Source organism: Canis aureus, chromosome 25, assembly GCF_053574225.1.
Source record: "Canis aureus isolate CA01 chromosome 25, VMU_Caureus_v.1.0, whole genome shotgun sequence".
Lineage (NCBI taxonomy): Eukaryota > Metazoa > Chordata > Mammalia > Carnivora > Canidae > Canis > Canis aureus.
The window spans coordinates 46,436,941-46,459,290 of NC_135635.1; the positions used below are offsets into that span (position 1 = coordinate 46,436,941).

Below are 22,350 nucleotides of genomic sequence, written 5' to 3' on the forward strand. Positions count from 1 at the left end.
TTCTACTGAAAGCAGATTTTTTTCACCGTAATTGATCTATGCAGGGCATTCCCAGTGTCTCTGTTGATAAAGAGGAAAATTGTAAATATCATGCTGGCTGCGTTACTGCAAATCCTGAAGTCACTGAGCAGCACTGTTACCCCCAGCCGTGTCAGCCCAGCACGATGAGCTACACGCCTTACTGAAGCTTGCACCTTAGCCAAGGGTATAAACCTGCAAACATTTACTCCAATTGTCCATAGGCTTCTGGAGCAGTTCATGACTTTGAAATATTATGAAAACCACGAAGTGTCCTTATCTCCAATGGAGATACAATTTTAAAAGACTCCTATGTCCACAATTTATTAGATGCCATGCTTTTACTGGCTGTTCCAGCTATTAAGGTTCCTGGGCTCAACTCCCAGACTCAACTCCATAGAATTCAAAGGAAACCACCTGGCTGACAGTTTTACAAAAAAACAAAAACAAAAACCACACTCTCAAGGAAACCAGTAGTCAAACCTCTGTCGTGTTCCAAAAGGATATTCTCACAAATGCAAATTTGAAAAAATTGACCACGGATACCCAATTGACCCAGAGAGGAAAAAACAATATTGTGAATGTAATAATTATTAGATGGTTTGATAAAAAAAGAACTCCAGTTTGGATGAAAGAACAATCCAGCCCTACCAGAAATTCTAAAATTTCTGCTATTTACCACCGTACATTCATTAAACCGTTGGTCTACTGACATAATGACAACATTCGTGAACCAGTACTGACGGCAAAGCATTAATAAAGGCCGCAGAAAACTGCCCACTGCCCTGGTCCCATCTGTCCCAAGTACAATCCAGGGAAAGCTGTTCAGACAAATGGACTTTATATAGTTTCCCCATCTCATGGATATAAATAAATGTTCCAGTCACGGCTTGTGACCAAAGCTTTCCCTTTTACAATGGCAAACACTTCTCCTGTGGCTAAAATTCAGTTAGAAAAGATTATCCTTGGGGCGCCTGGGGGGCTCAGCCAGTTAAGTGTCTGATTCTTGGTTTCGGCTCAGGTCATGGTCTCATCAGGGTCGTGAGGTCAGGCCTCCCTCTGCTTGTGCTCTTTCTCTCTCAAATAAATAAAATAAATCTTTAAAACAAAAAGGAAAGAAGAAAGAAAGAAAGAAAGAAAGAAAGAAAGAAAGAAAGAAAGAAAGAAAGAAAGAAAGAAAGAAAGAAAGAAAGAAAGAAAGAAAGAAAGAAAAGAAAAGAAAAGAAAGGAAGGAAGGAAGGAAGGAAGGAAAGAAAGAAAGAAAGAAAGAAAGAAAGAAAGAAAGAAAGAAAGAAAGAAAGAAAAAGAAAAGAAAGAGAAAGAAAGAAAGAAAGAAAGAAAGAAAGAAAGAAAGAAAGAAAGAAAGAAAAGAAAGGAAAGGAAGGAAGGAAGGAAGGAAGGAAGGAAGGAAGGAAGGAAGGAAGAAAGAAAGAAAGAAAGAAAAGAAAGAAAGAAAAAGAAAGAAAGAAAAGAAAAGAAAAGAAAAGAAAAGAAAGAAAGAAAGAAAGAAAGAAAGAAAGAAAGAAAGAAAGAAAGAAAGAAAGAAAAAGAGAGAGAGAGGAAGGAAGGAAGGAAGGAAGGATGGATGGATTATCCTTATCTGAGGAGCCTTCTCAAACTTAAGTGAACAGGGAACCTATTTTACTGATCAAGTGCTTTGACAAGTCTGTGCTGTTTGACTGGTTTTACACTTTCATTATCCATACCTTCCTGAATCCTCAGGGTTAGTCAAATACACTAACAGTAGTATTGGGACTCAGCTGGCAAGATCTTCCAAATGCCCTGGCTGAAAGCACTGCCACCAGTCCTCCCAAATCTCAGATCTACCTTATGGGTAATCATGGACTGTCACCCTTTGAGATACTCACAGCACATCCAGTGCACTTGGCCCCTGCCTCCTCTAACCCACAGTTGATAAAAGGAGATATACTTCAAAATTGTAAAGGCCTAATTGCCTGTATTAAAGTTGGTAGAGCGATCTTCTCACACTGAGCTCCCAGGAGAGGACAGCCTTAAGCATCACATCTTGCAACAGGACGATTTTATCTATTGGAAAAGACACCTCCAGAAAGACTTGACCTTATCAGAGACTGCTAACCAACTCTTATGCCATCAAACTCTAGGGGAAAGATGCCTGGATTCACAAGACACATCTAAAGAAAGCACCAGACCATGGCTGGACCTGCACACCATCTGCTGACCTGAAGGAAAGGTCTCCTGGAATTGAAGCAGCCAACACGGGGAGGAGACAGCTTTCCGTGATGTCTGGAGCAAGCTCGTATGCCTTTATCTCACTACAGCTTCTCTGTCTTCTCATGTTTGCATTTCCCAAGCCCTTGCGAAATGGGGAACCTCTTCTTTTGATTATGGCCTTTCGGAAACAACCTCATCATGATTCTGTGACTCATTTCTCACTCGCTTTTTCTGGAGGGTCAAGAAGATTCACAATTCACAAAAGCCTTCTCTCATCTATACTATTAACAGACTCTGGACTCTTACCCAAATTAAAGGTCTCTGAATTTGCAACTTCAGAGGCTAGATTATCGATAAGACATTTGGCCCCAAACAGTTGTTTTGAGATATAACAGTACTATTTTAAAACCTCACTTAAGTTTTGCTGTTCTGCAGAAAGAACCTTTCTCCCAGATGTCAGAATTGAGTGCCAATAAATATTTCAGCTGGCTATTTTCAGAGGTGGAGTCCTGGCTTAAAACTGTCATACAATTTGGAATTCATGTTACTTCCTCAAACAGAAATTAAAATATAATTATTTTAAGTTTTGTAATTTGTTGTCCAGCAGACTCTAAAAACAACGTATCCAATAGCATGATGCTGGTTCAGTGCTTCAAGATGATCTCCAATGCTCACAATTTGATAGAGACTAGAGGTGGGAAATGCCAGAGAGGTCTCCGTCCTAACCCTCCTAGTTACCAAATGTAGCCTTATGTGGTTTCCAACTGCTATGCACTTTCCCTCCCAAGTAGGACATGACAACCAGGGAAGGTCCTTCTCCACACTGAGGAACAAAACCACTACATGTGGAAAACCTGACTCTTGATCAGCAATGCTTTCAAAAAGAGATCTTGATCAAAAGGGGAAAATGGGAACATTAATAAAAGGAAACCTTGGTTAGAATGGGAGTTAGGAGGCCAGCAGGGGGCCAGCACCCACACCCTGCCACCTGTCAGCTGCAAAGGGCAGACCCACTTTGCTGCCACACACCCCTGACTACCTCCCAGGGAAGAAGGCAGGCTGGCTTCCCCGTACCCACCAGCCAGTGAGAGCCGGTCACAGCTCAGCCAATGAAAAGCCACTATCCTTCAAATTCCCAGTTTAATCCAATGAAATTTTGTTTATAACAGCCCTCCCAACTTCTCCCTTTCCTCCGTAAGAGTGTTCCTCTCTTTTGTTCTAGGGACTTGTCTATGGCTTTGGCTTGGCTAGCTTGTCCCAAATTGCAATTTTTTGCTATTGCTGAATAGACCTATTTTTTGCTGGTAAAAATAACTGGCAGTTTTATTTTAAGGTTAACAATGCATACACCTACATCTTCAGGTAGACTCTGTCTTCTACTTTCAAACTGTGATCACATTTCTGCTTCAATAGGTATTTTTCAAAAAATGTTTTGTTTTGCAGTGGTTTGTCCTCATCCAGGGATGACTTCACTCCCCAAGGAACATGTGCAATGTCTGGAGGCATTTTTGGTTTATCTCGGGAGTGTGTGCTCCTGGCATCCAATGGGATTGCTGCTCAACATCCTACAGAGCAACAGGGCAGGCCCCAGAACAGAGAATTATCTAGCCCAATGTGTCAACAGTGTTGAGACTGAAAACCCTGTTCTCCCGTACATATACACCAAAATACAATTAAAGCCCTATTACTTGACACTGACAGTTTCAATTTTTTCACCATTAAAAACAGGACTACAGGGTCACATGAAAAATAATAAATAAATAAATAAATAAATAAATAAATAAATAAATAAATAAATAAATAAAAAACAGGACTACAATGAATACCACGGTGTGGTGTTTTTCCTACTAAGTCCAGAATCAGAGATAATAGATGTAAAAATTCAGTGTGTGCACAGGCCTCATGGTAATCAGAGCCAACAGTTGACTGTGGCTTAGCTGGGCTGTGCCCAGGTCACACAGTCCTTGGGGTCACTACCACAGTACCCTGGGGAAGTGTGGCCCAATGGAGGTCTTTAGGAAAGGGGGCTGCAGTCCCACACTCGTCTGAGCAGGGCCTCAGGGGATGCAAAAACCTCCAGGGCAGAGTATCTGCCTGCATCTGGTTTACCTCTGGCTTCATTGCTTTGTTACTTAAGAAGAAAGTCAGTAAGTCACCGGTCAGCTGTCGGCATACAGGAGTGAAGAGCCACTGAAAACCTCAAAGGCTCTGTGTCAACAATGGCTCCATCCCTGAACCCCAATTCCTAACCAGAGTTGCCAGTAAGAAGGAAAACTCAAAGCAGCCAAGAACTGATGTCCTCTCACTTCTAAGATCCAGTGGGAAAATGGCTAGGTAGATGGGAAGGGGAAGCCGTAAGCCACTGCCTTCCCTCTGGACAAGGCTTTCCAGCTACCTAGCATGTTCACAGCCAGGGTTTCACTAGCCCTGAGACAGGTGTCTCAGGTGTCTATGATGGGTGCAACCTGGGACTTGACATTCTGCACAGCTGATTCCTAGGAGACCCTCTCTCCCCAACCCTGATCAGTCTAGGCCTCTAAGGTGCAGGGAAGGCAAATATCATTACTCCTCACAGGACGCCAGCAACTACCATGTACCAACAACATCCAAATACACCAGCCACAGTGCCAGGGTCACCTCTGCTTGCAGCCTTCTCTCTGTTCTTCATGACATCCCTGTAAAGACAGCACTTCGCCTCAAATTTCAGAATTGAGGCTAAGGCCTGAGGCTGCCCAGTGAGAGCAGGGAACACCTCAACAGCTGCAGAGATGCCCAAGCTAACTGACTGTGTTATCAGGAAGGCTTCCAGTCAATGGTAGGCTATTAGCAGCTAAGTTTCTGGGGAGTCAAAAGTTATATGTAGGTTTCTGATGGGGGAGTGCTGGAAGTGCGGGAGCTGGCACCTCTACCCCCATGTTGTTCTAAGGTCAACTGTGCATATGAGATGTTCACCTTAAAAAAATTAAACCGCTAAGGCAAACCATAGACAAGCCCTCTGCAAGAAGAACGCTTGGAGGGGAAAGGGCCATTATAAACAAAAAATCCACTGTAGTAAACTGGGGGCTTCTCTAAGTTATGACAGCCTCTCACTGGCTGGGCTCACTTGTCCTCTCATCCGTCCTCCTGCTGGGGCAGGACAGTAAGCATGGACCTTCATATACCTCTCCTCCTACTAGGGTTGCACCTGGAGTGCCCCCTGCTGGCCTCCTGACTCTACATGAGTGAGGTTTTCCTTTATTTTCCCTATATCTAAATCTATTTATATTTTATAACTGTATCTTTTTATAGCTAAATATATAAGATATATTTATATCCATTTTTATAGATAGAACTAGGTCTTCTATATACAGTTGTCCCTTGAACACCGTGGGGATTAGGGGTACTGATGCCTATGCAGTCAAAAATCCACATATAACTTTTAAGTCCCCCAAAACTGAACTACTAATAGCCTTATGCTGACCAGAAGCCTTTTTTTTTTTTTTTAACTTTTTTTTTTTTTTCAATTTTCATTTATTTATGATAGAGAGAGAGAGAGAGACAGGCAGAGACATAGGCAGAGGGATAAGCAGGCTCCATGCACCGGGATGCCCGATGTGGGATTTGATCTCGGGTCTCCAGGATCGCGCCCTGGGCCAAAGGCAGGTGCCAAACCGCTGTGCCACCCAGGGATCCCCCAGAAGCCTTACTGGTAACATAAACAGTTGATTAACACATACTTTGCCTATTATATGTATGATATATTGTATTCCTATAAAAAAGTAAGCTACAGGGGCACCTGAGTGGCTCAGTCGGTTAAGTGTCCAACTCTTGATTTCAGCTCAGGTCATGATCTCAGGGTTGTGAGATCTAGCCCCACATCGGGTTCCGTACTGAGTGTGGATCCTGCTTGGGATTCTCTCTCTCCTCTCCCTCTGTTTCTTACCCCATTGTCACTCTCTCTAAAATGAATAAATCTAACCTTTACATTGACAGATGAATGGATAAAGATGTGGTCTACATATACAATGGGATATTACTCAGCCATCAGAAAGGCTGAATACCCACCATTTGCTTCGACGTGGATGGAACTGGAGAGTATTATGCTGAGTGAAGTAAGTAAATCGGAGGACAAACATTATATGGTCTCATTCATTCAGGGAATATTAAAAATACTGAAAGAGATTATAGGGGAGAGGAGGAGAACTGAGTGGGAAATATCAGAGGGTGACAGAACATGAGAGACTCCTAACTCTGGGAAACGAACAAGGGGTAGTGGAAGGGGAGATGGAAGGGGAGATGGGGTGACTTGGGTGACAGGCACCGAGAGGGGCACTTGATGGGATGAGGACTGGGTGTTATACTATATGTGTTGGCAAATCGAACTCCAATAAAAAAAATTTTTTTTTAAATATAACTTTTAAAAAAAATTATTTTTTTTTTTAAGATTTTATTTATTTACCCATGAGAGACACAGAGAGAGAGAGAGGCAGAGACACAGGCAGAGGGAGAAGCAGGCTCCATGCAGGGAGCCCGATGCAGGACTCGATCCCGGGTCTCCAAGATCACACAACGGGCTGTAGGCAGCACTAAACTGCCGCGCCACGGGGCTGCCCTAAATCTAACTTTTAAAAAAATTTAAAAATTGGGCCATCTGGGTGGCTCAGTTGTTGAGAGTCTGCCTTTGGCTCAGGTTGTGATCCTGGGGTCCTGGGATCAAGCTCCACGTCGGGCTCCTTGCAGGGCGTCTGCTTCTCCCTCTGCCTATATCTCTGCCTCTGCCTCTCTCTGTGTGTCTCTCATCAATCAATAAATAAAATCTTTAAAAAAATAATAAAATAAATTTAAAAATTTTTTAATTAAAGTAAGCTAGAAAAAAGGAAATGTCATCAAGAAAATCATCAGGAGGGCACCTGGGTGGCTCAAGTCTGTTAAGCGTCTGCCTTCAGTTCAGGTCATGATCCCAGGGTCCTGGGATGGAGCCCCAAATCAGGCTCCCTGCTCAGTGGAGAGCCTGCTTCTCCCTTTCCAGCTCCCCCTGATCATGCTCTGTCAAATAAATAAATAAAATCCTAAAAAAAAAAAAAAAAAAAAAATCAGGGGGCAGCTCGGGTGGCTCAGTGGTTTAGCGCTGCCTTCAGCCCAGGGCCTGATCCTGGAGACCCAGGATCGAGTCCCACGTTGTGCTCCCTGCATGGAGCCTGCTTCTCGCTCTACCTCTCTCTCTCTCTCTCTCTCTGTGTCTCTCATGAATAAATAAATAAATAAAATCTTAAAAAAATAATCAGGAAGATACGCTTACAGTACTGCACTGTATTCATCAATGCCTAAGTTTATGTATGGAAAAAATCCACATCTAAGTGGACCAGCAGGGATCCCTGGGTGGCGCAGCGGTTTGGTGCCTGCCTTTGGCCCAGGGCGCAATCCCGGAAACCTGGGATCGAGTCCCACGTCGGGCTCCCAGTGCATGGAGCCTGCTTCTCCTTCTGCCTGTGTCTCTGCCTCTCTCTCTCTCTGTGACTATCATAAATAAATAAAAAAATTTTTAAAAATTTAAAAAAAAATTTAAAAAATTCTTAAAAAAAAAAAAAAAATAAGTGGACCAGCACAGTTCAAACCCATGTTGTTCAAAGGTCAGCTGTATATCTACGAAAATAGACATAGTTTTTTTTCTGACCCAGACTGGGGATTCAGAAGAGAAAGTGCTATCTGAAAAAGATAGGGGCAGGGAAGGGAGTTCACTTTTCTGGGCCTTGGTGTCCTCCTCAGAAAAATGCTGAGTTTGAAGAAGGCTGATTTCCTTATTCTTTTCCTTCTTAAACGAACACATATTAAAGAGTTTATTTGGGCAGCCCCAGTGGCGCAGTGGTTTAGCGCCGCCTGCAGCCCAGGGCGTGATCCAGGAGACCCTGGATGGAGTCCTACGTCGGGCTCTCTGCGTGGAGCCTGCCTCTCCCTCTGCCTGTGTCTCTGCTTCTCTCTCTGTCTCTATGAATAAATAAATAAAATCTTTAAAATAAAATAACTCTAGAAAGTTTATTTAACTCATTTAATGGAGGAAAGAGTAAAATGTTAAAACCACTCAAAGGAATCAACGATCCAGCCACAGGCAGTGGGAAAGCTGAAATTAATTTACAAATGGACCCAAAACTAAATATCACAAGGTATTCCACTGGACAGTTCATTTGCATTTCTATGAACAACCATTTGCATTATATCAGTTTTCTGCAACTTACAAAGACATACGATAACTCAAAGACAATAGAAAACAAAGAAAACCTAAAAGGGGGCACTAGTCAGACCTTCAGGTTGGTTTTATTTCCCATTTCAAAGTCATGATTTTTCCTGACAGTCCTCCTGCCTATAATAATAATCTCAAAGATTGTTTTTTGACATAAGTAAGGGCTGGTCTCATTCCGCATGCCTGATAATTTAATTTACATCAGTGAAGCAAGAGTGTTCACTGACCAGTTAAACCTCCATAAGTTTCTTTTACACAAATATAAAGCACAAAATATTGAATTGCTAAGGCCACAAAATCAACTTTTAACCGAGACTTTTGTGAGTAATCTCGGGAGGGACTTTTTTTTTTTTTTAAGATTTTATTTATTCATGAGAGACACAGAGAGAGAGAGAGAGAGAGAGGCAGAGACACGGGCAGAGGGAGAAGCAGGCTCCATGCAGGGAGCCCGACTCGGGACTCAATCCCGGCCCCCAGGATCACACTCTGGGCTGAAGGCGCTAAACCGCTGGGCCACTGGGGATGCCCTCAGGTGGGACTTTTAAACACCTGATTTGTGATCCTGAGGGCAGGAAACCAAGCCTCAGCAACTGCAGCAGGTTTCACAGGCAGTTCCTTTCAATGTGACTGAATTCCCCTATGGAAAGAAAGGAAGCCCAACCGACTGGGAACAAAGGCTGTTTGTTTATCCAGTCACTTGCATTTGGCAGACTCTCAAAGGCAGGCAGAGGAGTGCAAAGACTTACAGGGAAGAAAAGGAGGGGGCTTCAGGTGTGCCCTAAAGTGCCCTAAAGTGATTGGTTAGGGGTGCATATTTGGCCTTTTCTGGATGGTCCTAAGTTGGAAGCAAGGACAAACAGTAGGAAACCAGTTATTAATGAGGGCCATTAGGGGCCAATTGTTAGAGAAGTTATTTTTAGCTTTCTGGATTGTCACCAGAGACAGACGTGTGATTTCCAGCAGGCTGCCTTCCTGAACTAGCTACCACGTATGGAGGGGTTAGTTTCCTGGGCAGGCTGCTGCAGGTGGTGGGTTCTATTACATACGGTCTGGCTATGTCCATGTGTAGACTCAGTCTCTTGCCTCTCTTATTCAGGCCCACCAAGTATCTTAAATTCCCTGGCCTGCCAGGAAGTGACCTTCCTAACACCCTGTAAGCTAGGGCCCTAGAAGCCAGGGGCCAGGCAGGGTTCCTGGAAGGGCTTTGAAGGCACTGGCTCCATAGAGTGAAAAGTGGTTTGTCATAGCGGATTCCATGAGCATCATGCAGAAATATGACATTCCAAGTAAGGCCCTGGTTAAGCTTATCAGTTTGTCCAATTATATCCTGGTTTTAAAAAAAGTACAGTATGGCAGTTTTGAGGCCAAACGCTTGGTTCCTGGACCTGTTTTGAAAGCATAAGCAGAACTATAGTTGTATTAATTGCTTTATTAACTCACCTCCACTTTGTTATGTTCCCTAGTTATGTTTCATGCATCATCAGTTATTAACTTTACCTTTTTATCCCTACACCCTGTTTACTCATGGATTGTAGAAACCTAATGGGGACCAGATGATAACCTCTGTCTTGATGTACCAGGTCCCAAATAGCGCCTCACTGTTCAGAATATTGCTTACCTCCAGATTGTTTTGAGACCCATGCCCTTAAGGTTTCAAGAAACCCCTTAACCTCCACTCAAATATATATGCTATCCCGAGGCTCAATAGTGCCACGCAGCCTTGGGAATGATCCCCTGATTTTCCGGAGTGCCCTTCTGATAATAATAATTGCCCTTCCTTTGCTTCCAAACCTCAGACATTGGATTACTGTGTATCAGGTGCACAAACTCAGACAAGCCTGAGTTTGGTAACAGTTTCTCAACAAATCATACACAAAATTACCATATGATTTAATTCATACAATACTGTATTACTCTGCTTCTGGGCATATACACAAAAGAAGTGAAAGCAGGGATTCAAACAGATATATGTACACCGATACGAACAGCAGCAGGATTCACAAAAGCTAAGCAAGTGTCCATAGATGGGTGGATGGATAAACAAAGCATGGTTTTATCCATATGATGGTACAGTATTCAGCTTCAAAAAGAAAGAACATTTTTTTTTTTCCAAAGGAAAGAATATTCTGACACATGATACAACATGTATGAACCTTGAGGACATTACGTGAAATAAGCAAAATAAGCCAGCTACAAACGGGGAGATGTTATATAATTTCACGTATATACGGTGCCTAGAGTAGTCAGCTTCTCAGACAGAAAGTAGATTGGTGGTTGCCAAGGGCTGGGGGGCGGGGGGAGGAAATGGGGAGCCACTGTTCAAGGGGTACGGAATTTCAGCTGGAAAGATGAAAAAATTCTGGACATGGGTGCCGGTGATGGTTGTACACTACACTGCACAGTTCCACTTAGATGAGGAATTATTCCTGTTTTAGAGAATTATTAGTTCTTATTAATGCCACTGAACTGTACACTTAAAATGGTTCAAATGATCAATTTTATATTGTATCTGTTTTACTATAATTTTTCTAAAGATTTTACTTTTAAATCATCTCTACACCTGGGTGTAGAGTGTGAGTTCGAGTGTGGGGCTCGAACTCACAACCCTGAGACCAAGAGTCGCATGCCGTACTGATTGAGCCCGCCAGGAACCCTGCCACAGATTTTTTTAAACGGACAGATTCTGGGGTGCCTGGGTGGCTCAGTGGTTGAGCGTCTGCCTTCGGCTCAGGTTGTGATCCCAGGGTCCTGGGATCGAGTCTCACATCAGGCTCCCTGCTCAGTGGGGAGTGTGCTTCTCCCTCTCCCTCTGCCCCTCCCCCTACTTGTGTGCTCGGTCTCTGTCAAATGAATAAATGAAATCTTAAAAAAAAAATAAAATAAATGAACAGATTCTTCTTAGTGAACCTATGTGAATAGCAGCACACAATTTTGGGAGACTTCACAGGAATTCCAGAGTAGGGTGTAGGGGCAGGTGGGGGAGGTGGAGCAGGAGGGCAGCAGAGAACTAGGTATCATTTTAAAATTTTTCATTTCAGGGACAGCCCTGGTGGCTCAGCAGTTTAGTGGCGCCTTCAGCCCAGGGCATGATCCCGGAGACCCGGGATCGGGTCCCATGTCGGGCTCCCTGCGTGGAGCCTGCTTCTCCCTCTGCCTGTGTGTGTGTGTGTGTGTGTCTCTCTCTCTCTCTGTCCCTCATGAGTAAATAAATTTTAAAAATCTTAAAAAAAATAAAAATAAAAATAAAAATAAAATTTGGGATCCCTGGGTGGCTCAGTGGTTTAGCGCCTGCCTTTGGGCCAGGGCGTGATCCTGGGGTCCTAGGATCGAGTCCCATATCGGGTTCCCTGCATGGAGCCTGCTTCTCCCTCTGCCTGTGTCTCTACCTCTCTCTCTATGTCTCTCATGAATAAATAAATAAAATCTTAAAAATAAATAAATAAAATAAAATTTTTCATTTCAGTTTCCCAAAGCAGAATCTACTAAACTGTTACAGACTATAGACAGTTTAAGAAGGAGACCTTCTGCCTGTACCTAGAAAATGGAAATGAGAGGCGCCTGCCTGGGTGGTTCAGTTGGTAAGCGACTGCCTTCGGCTTGGGTCATGGTCCCGGGTCCTGGGATGGGGCCCCTTGTTGGGCTTCTTGCTCACAGGAGGGGCTTTCTTCTCCCTCTGCCCCTCCCCCTGCTCACGCGCTGGTGCTCTCTCTCTCTCTCTCTCTCTCTCTCTCTCTCTCTCTCAAATAAAGAAAATCTTTAAGGATCCCTGGGTGGCACAGCGGTTTGGCGCCTGCCTTTGGCCCGGGGCGTGATCTTGGAGACCCGGGATCGAATCCCACGTTGGGCTCCCGGTGCATGGAGCCTGCTTCTCCCTCTGCCTCTGTCTCTGCCTCTCTGTCCCTCTCTGTGTGACTATCATGAATAAATAAATAAAATCTTAGAAAAAAAAATCTTCAAAAAGAAAAAAAATGGTTATGAAAACATTCACAATATTCCTAGCAAGTCACCACAGCACAGTTTCCCCGCACTGGTGTGTCATAATCCGACAGACACCCTGTTCTGCAGTGGTTGAGGCCAGCAGTTCACCTAGAGGAAGAAATGTCCTGAAAATCCTGACTCCGCCCACTGGTGTAGTAGGAAAGTTGTTGAAGCCACATTAGCTCAAAAGCCTGTGTGTTGGGATCCCTGGGTGGTGCAGCGGTTTAGCGCCTGCCTTTGGCCCAGGGCCCGATCCCGGATCCCAGGATCGAATCCCACGTCGGGCTCCCGGTGCATGGAGCCTGCTTCTCCCTCTGCCTATGTCTGTCTCTCAATCTCTCTCTCTCTGTGACTATCATAAATAAATAAAGATCTTAAAAAAATAAAAAAAACCTGTGTTAACGTATTGCTAGTTTAAGGTACCTGGCGTCATCCTTTTTCACAAGGCTCTGATTCTGTCCTTTGTTGGAGATACACACACATACACAACAGACATATACACAACCTCCCCCCCCCCCCACAATCATCTACAGGTGGCAGACACTTACTGGTTGTGATTAATTAATTTCTCCAACTGATAATATAAGAATGGAGGAGAGGGGATCCCTGGGTGGCTCAGCGGTTTAGCGCCTGCCTTCGGCCTGGGGCGTGATCCTAGAGTCCTGGGATCGAGTCCCACAGCAGGTTCCCTGTATGGAACCTGCTTCTCCCTCTGCCTGTGTCCCTGCCTCTCTCTCTCTCTCTCTCTCTCTCTGTGTCCCTCATGCAATAAATAAATAAAATCTTTAAAAAAAAAAAAAAAGAATGGAGGACAAATTCTGTTTTGGGGTATAATATGTAACTATTTCATAACAGATTTCATCACTTTCCCCTAAGAATAAAAACATTATGGACAGAAAGGCATTCCCAGAAAGCAAACATTTTATGAAATATATTTTCATTCATTAACATTTTATCTGCACAAACGTAACCAAGGAAAGCCCAAGTGAGCACCTCTTCTGATCTGACAGCTATTCTTTTCACGCAGTCCTCACAAGAGTGGCACTTTAAACAAATCTAATTAATTTTATAGCATTTCTCTTTTTATAAGGTGAATGACCTTTGTGATTTTCCAGGGGCACTCTGAGAAATTTCAATGGCTGTTTTAGGCGTAACAGATATTCTGAAAAAAATCTCTGTATTTAGGGTCCAACTTTTGGAAGGCAACATCAAAAGTGTTTTCAGAGGCCACCGGGCATTTAAGATAGGATCATGGGGCACCTGAGAAACAGAGCTGGCTCTCTATTAATAAAACTAACAAAACCTTAGTTCTTTCATAAATGATGAGCCTTTGTTCTTTGTGGGTTTTTTCTCCCTTTAAGCAATAATTTAATAAAGTATCAAAAATTATTGTTTTACAGAATCTCTGCCATCCAGTTGAATTACACCGAAAGTATAATGTTTCATTTTGACAGAAAGGCATCAGTGAGTAAACCAAGAAAGCAAGACCATCAAAATAAGCAAACTTTGCCAAAGCTATGACATATATCATAGTTTCTTTTCAGACTCAGTCATTTAACAGATTTGCAGAAACATGAAACAGTGCTGTTGTCACAAAAAGTGGTGTTTTTATAAAATATAGTATTTATAAAAATTCATGTTAACAAGCAATGAGCATTGACCTTTTCAAATGAATCAACAAATACTTTAAAAGTTTTCAGTTCTGGGGTGCCTGGGTGGCTCAGCTGGTTGAGCATCTGCCTTCAGCTCAGGTCATGACCCCAGGGTCCTGGGGACAGCCTCGCATCAGGCTCCCTGCTCACAGGGAGTCTGCGTCTCCCTCTCCCTCTCCCTCTGCCCCCTGCCCAGGCTCTCTTTCTCTCTCTCTCTCTCTCAAATAAAATCTTTAGAAATAAATAAATAGGTTTCTCAGTTTTTATTTCAAACACAGAAAATATAATAGATAAAACTCACTTAATCAAAAACTTTTGGGGGTCCTTAATAATTTTTATGTGTAAAAGAGTCCAGAGACCAAGAAGTTTCAGAAATACTATTTTGAGGGAAAAAAAAATAACACTTTTGCTTGAAAAAGAAAAGCATATACACAAAGTTTTTCTCTGGCATCCATATTAAGTATCACTTTTAACCAAAGTAATTGACTTGTGCTCCCCAGAGAACTAGCAGTTGAGAGCTGTCTGTCACACATGAGCGCTTTAGCAGACTTGTGCAGCTCCTGAACCCAGCGTAACACCACTTCTCTTGCCACCCTGCTCACACACACACCTTTTATACTTCCTCACATCCATTACTAGCCAAAGATAAAGCATTCAAAGAAAAAAAAAAAAAACCTTAAGATTATACCCAATAATCAATGTTTCAAGATTCTGCCTTATTTTAAAATTATCTAGGTAAATAACGATTACCCATTAACTCAATTTAATATTATCCCAGGTTGTAGGTTACTTAAGCTTCTTCTCCACAACACAGAGGAAAAGTCCTTAGAAATTCAAGTGCTCTGACTCTGTTCCCTCCCCCTTCCCTATCAAAGGCATGGGAACCACTGATCTAACCCATGGCTCTTCAACCCTGGCCACACTGGAATCAACTGAGAAGCTTGAAAACATACTGAGTTGACATGATCTCACATATAGAAAAGCCCAAGGAATCCAATAAAAAAACTACTGGAACTAGCAAGTGAATTCAGCAAGGTTGCAGGACATAAGTATTGTAAGATCTATTTGTACTTCTCTACACTAGCAATAAACAACCCAAAAACGAAATTAAAATAATCACCTTTATAACAGCATCAAGAAAAAGAGAGCACTTAGGAATACAGGTAACAAAAGTAGCATAAGATTTGTACACTGAAAAAAAAAAATTTGTACACTGAAAGCTAGAAATACTGTTGAAAGTAAATATCTAACTAAATGAGAAGCCATGGGACGCCTGGGTGGCTCAGGAGGTTGGTTGAGCGTCTGCCCTTGGCTCAGGGCATGATCCCGGAATCCTACATTGGGCTCCCTGTGAGGAGCCTGCTTGTGTCTCTGCCTCTCTCTGTCTCTAATGAATAAATAAATAAAATCTTAAAAAAAATAAATGAGAAGCCACGTGATGCTTACAAACTGGGAGAATTATGGTTAAGATGGTGATACTCCCCAAAACTGACCTACAGACTGAACGCAATTCCTCTCCAACTCCCAGCTGGCTTTCTTTGCAAAAAGTTACAGATGGTTCCCATGATTCATATGGAAATATAAGATCAATAGAATAATGACAGTCCATAAATACAGGCTAATGTTTATGGTTGACAGCTCCTTGACAAAGCGGGAAGGTAAAAACTTGTCTTTTCAACAAATGGTTCAGGCCGGCTGGGATATCCACAAGCCCCTACCTCATGTCATATACAAAAATTAACTCAAAACAGATCATAGAATTAATGCAAGAACTAAAACTATAAAATTCTTAGAACACAGGAATAAAACTTCATGATTTGGGTGAGGCAATTTCTTAGAAATGACGCCAAAAAAAAGTGATACAAGAAAAAAAATCAAATAAACTGGACTTCTTGAAAATTAACTCTCAGGGCACCTGGCTGGCTCAGTTGGTAGAGCATGCAACTCTTGATCTCAGTGTTATAAAAATTCAAGCCCCATGTTAGGTATAGAGACTACTTAAAAATAAAATCGGTGCAGCCTGGGTGGCTCAGTGGCTTAGTGCCACCTTCAGCCCAGGGCCTGATACTGGAGACCCGGGATCGAATCCCACGTCAGGCGCCCTGCATGGAACCTGCTTCTCCCTCTGCCTGTGTCCCTGCCTCTCTCTCTCTCTCTGTGTGTGTCTCTCATGAATAAATAAATAAAATCGGGGATCCCTGGGTGGCGCAGCGGTTTAGTGCCTGCCTTTGACCCAGGGCGCGATCCTGGAGACCCGGGATCGAATCCCACGTCGGGCTCCCGGTGCATGGAGCCTGCTTCTCCCTCTGCCTGTGTCTCTGCCTCTCTCTCTCTCACTGTGTGCCTATCATAAATAAATAAAAAATAAAATAAAAAAAATTTTAAAAAAATAATAAATAAATAAATAAATAAATAAAAAATCTTAAAAATTAAATAAAATCGTAAAAAAAAGAAAAAAAGGAGGTGTTCGTTCCCTGCTGCACCACAGATGCTTGTCAACACCAGCACCGCCTCTAGCTCCCAGAACTCCAGCTGAAGGAAAAGGCAGGGGTAGGTGAGCAGGCCTCTCTTACAGAGCAGACTGCCCACAAACCCACCGGTAGGAGAGCACCAGGGAGCAGCTGGCTACAAAAGCTGCTCACAAGAGTACACCCTCGACTAGAGGGGTGAAGAAGCCTCCTGTTAAGGCCTGGTACCGTGGCACCCCGAGAGGTCAGATATTATCAGAAGTCCCCTGAACTTCTGACCCATAAAACTCCTTTCCAGCATCTGGTGTGAGAAATTATTCAGGACTTCAAAACATCTGCACTTCCAGAGTGCAGCTACTGGTTCTCTGCAGGAAGCAGCCGAGGGCTACCTGGTGGGCCTCTTCGAAGATGCCAACCTGTGTGCTATCCATGCTAAATGTGTCACAATTCGGCAGAAGACATGCAGCTAGCTCGCCACATATGTGGAGAATGTCTGTAACCATCCACTATGATGGGAAACATTTCATTATTAAAAAAAAAAATTCTCTTTTCCTGCGGTCAATAGGTACCTAAGTTTATGACTGCAAGTGGAACAATAGGGTACTGGCAGTTTTTCCGTTTTCATTTGTATATGAATTTTTAAATTTGGGGACACAAAGAATTAATGCAAGTCAAAATGTTTCAGTGAACACATCTCAGCAGTTCAACTTTATAGCAATTATAAATAAACTTGTTAAATTTTTCTGGACAATGCCAGCACTTGGATTAGTCTGCTTCTCCTTCTCCCTCTGCTCCCCTCCTCCAACTCATGTGTGCTCTCTCTTTTTTTAAAGATTATTTATTTATTTGAGATAGAAAGCGAGAGAAAGACTGCATGCATGAGCGGGGGCGGGGGTGGGGCAGAGGGAGAAAAGCAGTCTCCCTACTGAACAGGGAACCTGACACGGGGCTCAATCCCAGCACCCCAGGATCATGACTTGAGCCAAAGGCAAATACTTAACCAACTGAGCCACCCAGGCACACCCACCCCGTTCTCTCTTTCAAATAAGTAAAATCTTAAAAAAGAAAGAAAGAAAGAAAGAAAGAAAGAAAGAAAGAAAGAAAGAAAGAAAGAAAGAAAGAAAGAAAAAAAACCCAATTAAAAATTGGGCAAAAGATTTGAATGGGATCCAGAGAAGACACACAAACGGCCAATAAGCACATGAAAAAACGCTCAACATTATTAGCCATTACAAAAATACTAATCAAAACCACAATAAAGCCACAGGGATGGCTAGACTAAAAAAGATGGATAATAGCAAGAATTAGCAAGGATGTGGAGACACTGGACCCCTCACACATCACTGGTGGGAATGTAAAATGATGCAGCTTCTCTGGGAAAGTTTGGCAGTTCCTCAAACAATTCCACACGGTTACCAAATGACCTAGCAATTCTGCTCCTAGGCACATATCTAAGAGAAATGAAAACATATGCCCACAGAAGAACTTGTATCGTGAATGTTCATAGCAGCATCACCCAGAATTATTTTTTTAAAAAGTAGAAATATGGGACGCCTGGGTGGCTCAGTGGTTGAGCATCTGCCTTTGGTTCGGGGTGTGATCCTGGGTCCTGATACTGAGTCCCACATCAGGCTCCCCGCAGGGAGCCTGCTTCTCCCTCTACCTGTGTCTCTGTCTCTCTCTCTGTCTCTCATGAATAAATAAAACCTTTAAAAAATAATAAATAAAGTGGTGAATTTGGGACTCCTGGATGGCTCAGCAGTTGAGCATCTGCCTTTGGCTCGGGGCGTGGTCCTGGGATCGAGTACATCTGCCTCTCTCTGTGTCTCTCATGAATAATAAGTAAAATCTTTGAAAAAAATTTAAAAAAATAAACGGGTAAACTTTAGGTTATGTGAAATATCTCAATAAAGTGGTTTTAAAAAAACAAAAGGCAACCTGAGGAAGGACGTTATAAAAAGGCAGGAGGCTCTCTGCCAGGTAACTTAGGCCATTCCATCACACAGGTCCACTGTTCTACTCAGGTCTGCCACAGCCCACCATCCTGGACACCAGAGGCCTCCATCCTTGAGCCTCCTGCTTGCCCTCCCCCACCTAGGCCCTGGGCCTCAGAAAGATCTGTGCACGATGGGTGGAGCAAGATAGGCATCCCAGAGGCTGCTCCAAAATGTCCAGGCTGGCCTCTGTCCTACAGCCTCTCCCCTCAACACCCCTAACTGCCTTTCTCTTAGAGCTTAGTCATGGAGAAGAAAAGAGTTGTTACCAAGGCCCCGTCAGACCCCAGATCATGCCACCCTGGGGCCGAGCCAGAGCTGGCTGGCGGGGTAACTGAATGGAGCAAGAGGACAGGATGGCCACAGGTATGCACATCAGCGGCTCCCGTGGGTAAGCCACAAGCCTCCCGAGTTCTAGCAGGTTGTTTCCTCCTCTGGGCAAAGGGGCAATAACTTGCATTTGGAAGGGTGCAGGGTGTGAAAATGCAGTCAATGCAGTCAGTGCAATCACTTTATACACTGATAAGCACCATCCCAATGAGATGTTGTGACCAACAAGGGCCCTGTACTTAGCCCCCCAGGCAGCCAGGAAAGAGTCTGGGAGGTAGGACACTGCTAAGGATCCTAGGAGGTACTCCAGGGAGAAATGGAGCTTTTAAGACCAGATGGACACCTGGGGGCCATCTGGTCTCATGGTGGGAACTCGGGGTGGGGGCAAAGGAAGCATGGTGGGCTAGAGAGGCATTCCCCTCAATGCTGTGCTGTTGCCCAGTCCAGGGGCCTGCCAGCCTGCCAACCCTACACCCTCCAAGACAGGGTGAGGAAATATCTGCTGGAAAGTTCTGAAGAGGTTCCAGTCAAGGGCCCTTTACCTCCCCATCCATAGCAGGGCCTGCCTTGATGCTAGGGTCCCCAGGGGCTGCTGGGCCCAGCCTTGGTCCTCTGTCCCCTCCCCACCAACCCCTGCTACCACACATACAGAGGTGGCTGGGCCTGGAAGGTGGGAGGCCAGTCCCAAACACAGTGCCCTTCCTCACCAGAAGTTAGCACCTATGGGCGCCCGGGTGGCTCAGCCCATTACGTGGCTGCCTTTAGCTCACGTCACGATCCGGGGGTCCTGAGATCAAGTCCCATGTGGGGCTCCCTGCTCAGTGGGAGCCTGCTCCTCCCTCTGCCTCTCCTGTTCCCCCTACTCCTGCTCTCTCTCTCTCTCTCTGATAAATAATAAAATCTTAAAAAAAAAAAATTAAAGCTCAGGAATCCCCAAAGGTGGCCTCCTCCTGTCGATCTCCAAGGAGCTGCCGGCTGGTGCAAGCGCCTCCCAGCGGACAGCCACACTAATGCCGAGGGGCTGTGGGCGCTGGGCTCGGCGGCTGGCCTCCTCCCACATGCAGGCCTCAGGCCTGCTTGAGGCTCACAGGGCCCGCAGAGCAATTCGGCACTTACTCCCACCCGAGGGGATCTGGTGTCACCCCCACACCGGACCCTGCCCCACCTCACCCCCAGCGACAGCGACAACCTCCTCCTCCGCTCCTGTACTCCAAGCCCTAACTGAACACTAGTCCCCTAGACTCCAGCTGGCTCTCCCTGGAAAGACAAATGGAGACCCCAGAAAAGCCCCCAACTCCCTAAGTCCCTGGGGCCCAGCAGCACTCCCAGGGCACAGAGGGACTCTCTGAAGGGGGACAGATATAGGGGCACAGCTGGTGCTCAGCCTGCCATGGGACCTCACTGCTCCTACGTGCAAAAAGGGACACTCCCTGCCTCGTGGGATTCTTACCCTTTGCTGTGGTTTGGCAGGGATGGGGGGCAGGGGGTGCACACAAGGGCATGGAGATCCAGGCGGGAGCCCCCGGGACACAGCCCAGGCCCGGACCGCCCGAACACATGGCTAGATGTGAGCATATACATGAGGAACACCTCACCACTGATGTTTCACATCTGCACAACTGCACACTTTGGCTGAGAATTAAAGTGAGACAGTTCGTCAAATTAAACCAACTACAGATGCACAGATGCCCACGAACAGAAAAACAGCAACATCACTGCTGGCCTCAGATAAAAGCTCAGACCCCCCCACTAGGCTATCTGGAGCTCTCAAGACTGGCGTGCCCTCCACCCAGGCCACCGCACTCACTCTCCTCACTGTGACAAAAGGCGCTTTGTCAAGCATGTCAGCAGAGGAATGCTGACCTGCCCCACGAGTCAGCATGGCAGGAACTGACTAAGGGCGGGCTTGGGGACCCCATTCAGCCCAGGCAGAAGCCCAGATCTCCACGGTGCTCCTGACACCCTGGACCCAGAAGGCCTCTCCTCAGAGGGCGCAGCCCCACTGCTGTTCAGCCCACACCCTTCCGCTAGGCCAGACTCGGCCAGGCCACACGGGCCAGTCCAGGTCCAGCCAGCTGTTGTGCCTAAAAGCAACCAGTCCCCTTTCAAACCTGGCCCACAACTCAGAGGGGGTCATAAAAACCCACCTCCTGGCATCCCCTGCAACACCCAATAGCAAGCCGGACAGGATTACTAGAGGAGAGGGCAGTTTAAAAAAAACACTTCCTGGGATCTCTGGGTGGCTCAGCGGTTCGGCACTTGCCTTCGGCCCAGGGCTTGATCCTGGAGACCCGGGATCGAGTCCCACGTCGAGCTCCCTGAATGGAGCCTGCTTCTCCCTCTGCCTGTGTCTCTGCCTCTCTCTCTCTCTGTCTCTGTCTCTCAGGAATGAATGAATGAAGGAATGAAGGAATGAATGAATGAATGAATGAATGAATAAATAAATAAATAAATAAATCTTAAAAAAAAAAAAAACTTCCTCGTTTTCTAAGTTCATGGCTTCCAGGGCCCTGTACACAAAGCCAACCAAGAATCGATGATTGCTTTATGGTTCATCCAGACTGAGTTTGCCTTTCATTTGAAACTTCCCCATTTTGACCTCTGCAGACAGGAAGGGAAGAGGAGGGGAAGGCACAGAAAGGATTGAGCCCCAGGGATGGGAGGCTGGGGAACCTGCCAGCCAAAATCCCACCCAGAGGGTCCAGGGCACTGCTCCCTGAAGCTTCAGCCAGTCCCACACACATCACCAGCTGCCTACAAGGGAAGGAGAGTCCACAGAAAGACCACAGTCATCCTCTCTGCTCCTCACCCCTTCACGTCTGACGGGTGTCGAGGTGCAGAGGTAGATGGGCTGAATTCAGGAAATGGGCTAGTGAGTAGCCTGGAAATCCAGCTAGTGCAATATAACACTTAGAGCTGGGACTTGGGGGTCTGACTCCCTCAGTTGTGACCCTGGGCAAGTTAATCACTCCAAACCCCAGTTTCCCCATCTGAAGAACAGGGATGATAACCCTGCTTCTGATTTCTGTGATGTCCAAATGAGCTAATTACTGCACATAAAGTTCTTATGTGGGCATCTGGCCCACAGTGAGCTCTGCAGGCTACCACCATTCTCAATTAGCTGTCTTTTTCAGACCAGTCAGTGGCTCTGGGCAAGGATATGTATGGCCCAGGGTGTGGCCAGCCGGGTGTGGCAGCCAAGATGCTGCTCATGGGATCCTACGCACAAGGAGGCCCAGTAGAGTGGGTTGCTGGCCTCAGGGGGCATCCAGGCTGGCCCTGCCCTCCTTAGCCCCAGACTGACAAATGGTCATGGTCACCGGAAGTACAACCACAGAAAGTACTTCCAATGGCCACACTCTAGAGTCTTCTCAGGAGCTGCGAATCCAGAGCTAGCATACCACTAAGGAACACACGGTCCCTTGCACTACGGAAAAAGAGAACACCTTGATGTGACTCATTGCCCTGCTACAAGCCAAGACTCCTGCCCCTGGAAGACT

General features: G+C 45.1%; 1 protein-coding gene across 5 annotated transcripts in view; it reads right to left on the minus strand.

The window, feature by feature from the left end:
• BID (BH3 interacting domain death agonist) overlaps positions 1–22,350 on the minus strand; it is a 39,845-nt gene that overhangs the window by 15,469 nt on the left and 2,026 nt on the right. The window contains exon 1 of one of the 5 annotated variants that reach the window (XM_077871742.1): positions 2,220–2,350. The exons of the other annotated variants lie outside the window; for them this stretch is intronic. Coding sequence (XP_077727868.1) covers positions 2,220–2,335 — 116 coding nt within the window. The 5' untranslated portion in view covers positions 2,336–2,350. Of the gene's footprint in view, positions 1–2,219; positions 2,351–22,350 lie in introns of those variants that run through there. 5 annotated transcript variants of the gene reach the window in all.